The sequence below is a fragment of the Cynara cardunculus genome (assembly GCF_001531365.2).
Source record: "Cynara cardunculus var. scolymus isolate 2C chromosome LG 1, CcrdV1, whole genome shotgun sequence".
NCBI classification, from domain to species: Eukaryota; Viridiplantae; Streptophyta; class Magnoliopsida; order Asterales; family Asteraceae; genus Cynara; species Cynara cardunculus.
The window spans coordinates 22,913,749-22,921,664 of NC_037528.1; the positions used below are offsets into that span (position 1 = coordinate 22,913,749).

The window sequence follows — 7,916 nt, forward strand, 5'->3', positions numbered from 1 at the left end:
TTTCACCTAGAAGGGAAATTTACAAGAACAAGAAATCACCTTCACTTCAAAGTACCATTGACACGAGGTTAGATGAATTTAATTCCAAGTTTGAATCTATCTGTGGTCAAATGATGTCACAATATGCTGCTACTGCTAACGTTTTGACTGATGCTACGAAATCCGATTCTTTGAGTGATGAGAAGATGCAAGAAGTCATGAATGAACTTCTTAGCATTGGAATATCWACTGGAGATGTTGGTAAAGCTCTTGAGATTTGCTATAATGAACCCACCAAAGTTAAGGTCTTGTTTACGTTGCCAACTCACATGAGAAGATCATACGTGCTTGGGTTCTTGTATCCTGTTAATGAATGAATTTTTAGACCTTAAACATAACCTTTTGGTATGCACTTTGATGTTGGTAGGCTATGTAAGCCTCTTTTTGGAATTGTATTGTATTTTTGAATTCGGTTGAAACATCCGATTATATTGTATTTTTGAAGTCGGTTGAAACATTGAAATGTATTATATTGGATGAAACATGTTTTGTATTGTGTTTTTTGAAGTTATGTTTAAATGATATTGTATTATTGAAGTCGGTTGAAACATAGAAATGTATTATATTATATTTTGAAATTGGATGAAACTTTTGTATTGTATTTTTTGAAGTTATGTTTAAATGATAAAATGGTAGTACAATGCTATAAAACAAAATTTCCAGTTATTATATATGCTAAGCAACCAAACAACATCTATGATAATGATAATGATTTCCCTGTATTAACCAAACAGCATCAATGCAGTATTCATTCCCATTTTCATTCCTGGTCATTCTCATTTTCATTCCCATTTTCATTCCCATGTCTGAACCAAACAGGCCCTGATATTATTCAAGATGAAGTTTCTTTCTGTTCTGTATATACGCGTGCCTCTGTATGTAGAAGTATTTATGTTTGATGAATCTATTTTGTTTTGATTTTGGTTAGGTTGATTCAACTGCTGCTGTTGTAGCTCCACCGGCCAAAACAAAGGTGAAAGTTGGTCCTCCAAGCTTGTTATATATTCCACTGGTTCAGCCGATTTCTTTATTTCTGACATTATTTATGGGTTGTTGCATACTGGCTACCCCCTCGCATAGCTATATACATTTTATCTTTTTGCATTTACCTCTATTGTTCGGTGCCAACACATTCTTTTCTCACTGAAGTCTTAAGCATCATTCTCAATATTTTTTGGTTAATATTGTAAGAAAGTTTTTTAGTAGGTAAACAAAGTAGTTCCTGATATGGGTTGGTTGGTTGTTTTAGGTTCTTCTTAGAGGACCAAAGAATTGCCGTGAAGCAGTTAGGCACTTTGGTAAGGCTCCTGGTGTGCCACACAGCCACACCAAGCCCTACGTGAGATCAAAGGGAAGGAAATATGAGAAGGCTAGAGGTAGAAGAAACAGCAGGGGATTTAGAAACTAAAATGGTCCTCCATGAATCATTTCCGAAGATTTGACTCCCAGATTCCCAATATCATGTTCTCTATCAAACCTTTAGTTGTTGTTTGCTTACTTGCTACAATGAAAATTTTGCTTTTGTACTCTGGATTGTGTTGAAAGATTTGTTGGATGATTTTAGATATTGATGTTTTTATGTTCAGTTTTTCCAAGCTTGGTACTTGATTTGAGTTGCCATGTTTAGCAGAAAGTAGGGATGATATTTGTGTTTTATATATATATATATATATATATATATATATATATATATATATACACAGGGAATGAATTTGATTGAAAGTAATAGAAATTTCTGAAGAAAACACGTTTTAAAAGTTATTATTTGCAATTGATTGGGATAGGATACATGATGGCATCATGCGTTTAGGTTGAGGAAAAAGATGATTGCATTTAAAACATGGAAATGAAGTCGTAAATGTGGTGGTTGATCTGTTGTGGCTTCTCTTGGTTGATGAAGTGACCAACATCTTCCATGACAACAACTTGTTCCAATCCTCGTACGGCTTCCTTGAATCCACCACTAGGCATGGCAACGGGGCGGGGATGGGGCGGGTTTTGTAATCCCCGCCCCCAGTTTGTAATACCGTCCCCCGGTCCCGGTCCCCGGCGGGTTCAGGGATTATCATCCCGTCCCCGGTCAAATTCTAGCAATCCCCGATCAAAACCCGGTAAACCCGGTCAATCCCCGGTCAAAACCGGTAAAAAATATGTTTTAGTTTGATTATACCGGGGATCCCCGGCTCCGACCCTGGCTCCGGTTTGAGTAACATCTCTCGGCCCCGTCCCCATTTGAGTATACCGGGTATCCACTGGTTTGCATGTATATGTAAATAAGTTACTGTATTCACCGTCTTCCAATTTTTGAGTTTCATGCATATGTGAATAATGTATTGTATTCAACCGTCTCGGTTTATAAGCTATATGCACTTGTGAATGCGTCTCATGATAAATGTCGAGGTCTATTAACATGACATATTTTTTAAATATAAATTTCATGTATTATTTGTAAATAGAGTTGCTTTTAGTACAACTCATTATTGTATAAAACCAGTGGAACTTCAAAATCGTTAAAATTCATGGCTCCCGTCGCATTACGCGAGTACACAACTAATATATATATATATATATATATATATATATATATATCAATCATATATATATATATATCATATATATATATATATGATTGATTTGTGAAATTCCAAATAGTCAAAACACCTCTATGACAAAGTGGAAATAACAATGCGCTTTTGATAATTACTAAAAAAGTATTCATCTCACACATCATCCAACTTATCCAATGATTCTATTTATTATTTATCTAATGTTAATTTAATTGAAATATGTCACTACGTAGGGAATTGGGGAAAATTATAGAAAAATATAAAATTGAGAAATATTCTAGTAACCGTTTATCTAAATGATATATATATATATATATATATATGTATATTGGTAATTTAAGTAATTTGTTTGATATATATACATACATAAAAACTAAAAGACAACTCGAATAACTAGTATGCACATGTATAAACCGGTCAGATGAATGATTATCAAAATATTCTTTAGCTTTTTGTTTTTTTAGTCTTGTATGAAATTGATTATCTATGCTATATTATAAAATATTTGACAGAAACTCTTAAAGTCATTTTATGTATTAAATAATGTTTATTGATTCATATACTTAAAATTCATTATTACAAGCAAATTGTACGTAAGTACAATTAATTAAAGTTCAATATTTGGGTTCATTTAATCAATTACAGATAAACATAATCAATAAAGGATAAACATATCAATTTAAATATAAAAAATCAAAAATATAATTAAGACAATCATTAAATTCTAACAAAATACTTAATTATTATCGTTGTAAAAAATTATATTATTAAAGAAAAATAAAAAAAGGAGAAATTTTAAATTGTTATTATGATACTAATATTAATATATATTTTTTAAAATTTTATGGTATATTTATATTTTATTTAAAAATAAAAAAAATTATCTTTTTTTTAAATCACATAAAATTGTATTATAACATTGACTGATATAAAAAATAAAATATTAAAATCAAGATGTATCTCGCTGTATTACATAAAGTTCTAGCAAAATATATTTTGAATGGTTTTTGAAAATAATATCTCTACTTTTTAAACACGAAAAATGCTCGATAAAAAGAGGTGGATATATCCGATAGCAGCTATGGTTTCGAGGGGAAGGATGAGGATGATGACAAGTAACACATAATTGTTGAAAATTGGATAGGAGCTTCTTTCATTGACTTGCCCTCACTCCTGCTCTACAACTCTAACAATCGTAGCACCCCCAATCGGAGAAACTAAACCATACCATTCGATTAACCTGCATATATTCTCATCCATTCATTCATTCTATAAGGAATTGCTCATCAAACGCATAGAAGATGGCCACAAATCTCAGGAGATTTAAGGGCTTTGGTTCTATATTCATCAACCATACTAATCATCTCAGAGGACTCTCGTCGTCTTCCGCCGTTTTGGGTTCAGTCGACGCTCAGCTTCAGGCACCGGGTAGTGGAACGGGAAAATCAATAAACCTTTACACTGCAATCAATCAAGCCCTTCAGATAGCTTTAGATTCTGATCCTCGGTACTTTTTGCTACTTCCTTTTATTATTATAATACTCTCTGTTTTGGAATTTGGATCTATGAATATTCTTCGTAATCTAAGAGATTCGTGCCTTTCTTTTTCCATATTTGTTGCATGAACTATTGCTGATTACTTGATTCTTGTTTTTGATTTTTCACATGTGAGTTAGATCAAAAAGCTATGATTTGCCCTAGAATCGGATCGCCTACTTTTTTATTGTAAAATTAACGTGAATTCTTAAGTAATTTTTATATGGTATCGTATAACAGATACCGTTGGTAAAGCTATAAATTGGGAACTAAATCCACAATTGGAAACACGAGGTCCAACATGAAAAGAATCAAATTTTAGGTTTTTTGGAGATAAACTTACATGTTCAGTTTTAATCCGGTTATTTTGAACTTTGGAGATCCTCTCATTGTTCTTGATGGTTCTAGGCACCCATGATCTTTAGTGGGTGAAGATGCAGTCAGTAGAAGTTCAAATCATCAAGTCTGAAAGTTAACGAATGTCTATAAGATTATATATATATATATATATATATATATACACATGTATATATATGTGTATATATATAAATATATGTATGAATTCTAGCTGGTTTTGGGAGCATATTTGATTCTAGAGTCCTCAAAAGGAATTGTTAGAGAAAAGTGAATTTTTGTTATTGCTGATCTTTCTACTAGAAGGTATGATATATACATATATGTTTGCTTAATATGTGCTCAATCACTTCACAGTTCTTATATATTTGGGGAAGATGTTGGTTTTGGCGGTGTGTTCCGTTGCACAACGGGATTGGCTGAGCAATTCGGTAAACACAGGGTTTTCAACACCCCTCTATGCGAACAGGTAATTCTAACAAGCATGCTTGAATATATGAATCCATACTCTGCAGTTCCAAAGAAAAATTGCAGAATCTGATATTTTAAGCTATCCAAATTCGACATGAAATCAAGATACATATGATATGACAATTACTCCAAATAAAAAAGATGGTGTTACTTATTCAAGTTCTTTGTTTTCACATCTTCATTATTTTTTTCTGTTTTTCTTTTCTTGAAATTTTTTTCTTCAAATAGTTTCTTTTGAGTTCAAACTAATGCTTTGTTTTACCACAGGGGATTGTAGGATTTGGTATTGGTCTTGCAGCAATGGTAAGTTCTTATAAATTTTGTACCACGGTGTCATGTAACCAAATCCCTTGGTCCATCTTGTCATATACTTGTTGCTGTTGCTTATCATATTTTTGTAACAGGGGAATCGAGCTATTGCTGAAATTCAATTTGCAGATTACATTTTTCCTGCTTTTGATCAGGCATGTATTTCCACTATGCTAGTTTTTATCACATCTGCACTATCAGCATTTAGTTAATCGGTTTTCTTTCTTGTAGATCGTCAATGAAGCTGCTAAATTCAGATATCGAAGTGGTAACGAATTCAACTGTGGAGGTAACTTAAACTTTTATTCAATACAAAGAGACGGTTTCTCAACTTTCCTGAACTGCCCTCAGGACGTAGCACAGTTGGTTTCAGGGTAGTATACGTGCACAAACAGTCCAAGGTTTGAGTCTGGCAGCCGCATTGTGAATTCCTTTGGGGATTGGGCTCCAGGCTTCTAGCAGGCCACTGTGTATCTGAATTGGCTCTCACATCATGATGCTCTTTGGGGTGGGGGTGGGCTCGGGGATGCCAGTTAGAAACCCTATTGCACAAACTTTCATATAGCCATCTTTTTCATCATCACAATGTTTGTTTGTGGCTTACTAGGTTTAACGATAAGAGCACCTTATGGAGCTGTGGGTCATGGGGGGCATTATCATTCACAATCTCCTGAAGCTTTTTTTTGCCATGTTCCTGGTATCAAGGTATTGACTCATTCTGTTTGTGGACCATAAATAAGTTTTTAGTTCTCTCTTATGAAGTTCTCTTTCCTAGGTAGTTATACCTCGAAGTCCAAAACAAGCAAAAGGATTGTTGTTGTCCAGTATACGCGAACCAAATCCTGTAGTGTTTTTCGAACCAAAGGTCATTACTTTCCTCTGCTCAAGTACAAGCTATTGACGACTTCTTTCTTGTTTTACTTTCTTCCAAGAGCTATAAATTTCTTAAATTTTTGAAATTTTAGTGGCTATACCGCTTGGCTGTAGAAGAGGTCCCAGAAGGGGATTACACATTGCCTCTATCCGAGGCAGAGGTATAACAAGTTTCTTAAATTTCCTATTTTGCTCATTGATGAATGGTTAATCCTGATCAAATTTCTTGGTTGAACATTAGGTTATTCGAGAAGGTAGTGACATAACCCTTGTTGGCTGGGGAGCTCAGCTTTCCATCATGGAACAAGCTTGTGTTGATGCTGAAAAGGCAAGAAACTTATTTGACTAAGAATGTTGAAGAATATATGAAGAATTTGTTCACAGAAAATGTAAGAATTGTTGTATAATTTTGTAGGATGGAATCTCTTGTGAACTTATAGATCTAAAAACCCTAATACCTTGGGACAAAGAGACAGTAGAAGCCTCGGTGAGGAAAACAGGAAGGCTGCTGGTACAAGATCCATTCATATTCTTCATAAAAGATGCAATCTTGACTTGCCATTTGCTTAAAATGCTCTCTTTACCATTTTTTTCTCTACGATATGTGTATAGATTAGTCATGAAGCTCCAGTGACGGGTGGATTTGGTGCTGAGATCTCTGCGTCAATTGTTGAACGATGTTTCTTGAGGGTAAGCAATTATAGAAGTTTCAAAGTGGTGTGTGGTTGGTTAGTTTGTTGAAAAAATTATTGGTATAAACATTTAGTTTGGCCTGCAGTTGGAAGCTCCTGTAGCAAGAGTTTGTGGTTTGGACACTCCATTCCCACTTGTTTTTGAACCCTTCTACATGCCCACAAAGAACAAGGTTAGAATTCTACTCCCATTTTGGTGTATTATAGTTGTGGTATTGATGGGGAACTGATGTTAAAAATTGGGTGTTTGCAGATACTTGATGCAATCAAGGACACAGTGAATTATTAGGACTTGCTTCTTCCATTTGATATAGCAGCAGCAGCAGCAGCAGCAGCAGCAGCAGCAAATAATATTCAACTAATCTCCTATCAATCAACTTCTTGTGTGATATCATTTTATTTGCAATAACAGAAAATATTTACCATTAATTTTAGAGTAAATTACAGATTTGGTCCTTACGACCTCCATTTTATTGTAAATGGCATACACTTTTCAGGGGAGGGAATTTCACTGGTGTGATGAGGAACATGGAGGGAGTTTGTCGGAAAATGGGGTTCTAGTAGTGTGTCCAAAAAACCGTCAAATCTAATTAAACCCAACCCATCAAACCATCAACCCGTCAATTAGGAGGGAATCCAAACGGTCAACCCGTTGCTAATGTATATTATTCTAATATTATGTATGTATACAGCCACTTTATTTACAGCCCAGAAAATATATATAATATTAGTTCAATTTAAAGCCTAGATCCCGAAATTAATCAACTAAGGTAAGTTCAAAATTAATCCGACTAGGTCGAGCGCTTTGAGTTATTCAGTAGTCGATCGATACGCCTAGTTCCATTTTCCCCCTTATTCCCTTAACACAAGTGCACCGAAACGACTAGATCGAGCTTTGTATGATGTCAATGATCGATAAATACTTTAGTATATGATTCTCTTTTGCATATATGCTCTTAGAAGTTGGAACCACAAATGGTTAGATGTTTTCTTTTTTATATAAATTTCTGTTTTTACAGCATAAATGAACATATAAAGTATGTTTCAAAATATAAATTTCACACTAAAAGCATGA

General features: G+C 34.1%; 1 protein-coding gene across 1 annotated transcript; it reads left to right on the top strand.

Annotated features, from left to right (window-relative positions):
* Nucleotides 1-3,689: 3,689 nt before the first annotated feature.
* On the top strand, nt 3,690-7,266 carry LOC112521519 (2-oxoisovalerate dehydrogenase subunit beta 1, mitochondrial). The gene is made up of 13 exons (XM_025130432.1): nt 3,690-4,113; nt 4,854-4,965; nt 5,235-5,270; nt 5,372-5,431; nt 5,508-5,565; nt 5,884-5,981; nt 6,052-6,141; nt 6,242-6,310; nt 6,391-6,477; nt 6,565-6,660; nt 6,762-6,839; nt 6,928-7,014; nt 7,095-7,266. The coding sequence occupies exons 1-13, from the start codon at nt 3,908-3,910 to the stop codon at nt 7,128-7,130; spliced, it is 1,113 nt and encodes a 370-aa protein (XP_024986200.1). The 5' UTR covers nt 3,690-3,907; the 3' UTR covers nt 7,131-7,266.
* The last annotated feature ends 650 nt before the right edge of the window (nt 7,267-7,916 follow it).

Coding starts and splice junctions, on each gene's coding strand:
- LOC112521519 (XM_025130432.1), top strand. CDS start 3,908: ATGGCCACAAATCTCAGGAGATTTAAGGGCTTTGGTTCTATATTCATC. Junction 5,271..5,371: donor GTATTGGTCTTGCAGCAATG/GTAAGTTCTTAT, acceptor TTTTTGTAACAG/GGGAATCGAGCTATTGCTGA. Junction 6,311..6,390: donor TGCCTCTATCCGAGGCAGAG/GTATAACAAGTT, acceptor GTTGAACATTAG/GTTATTCGAGAAGGTAGTGA.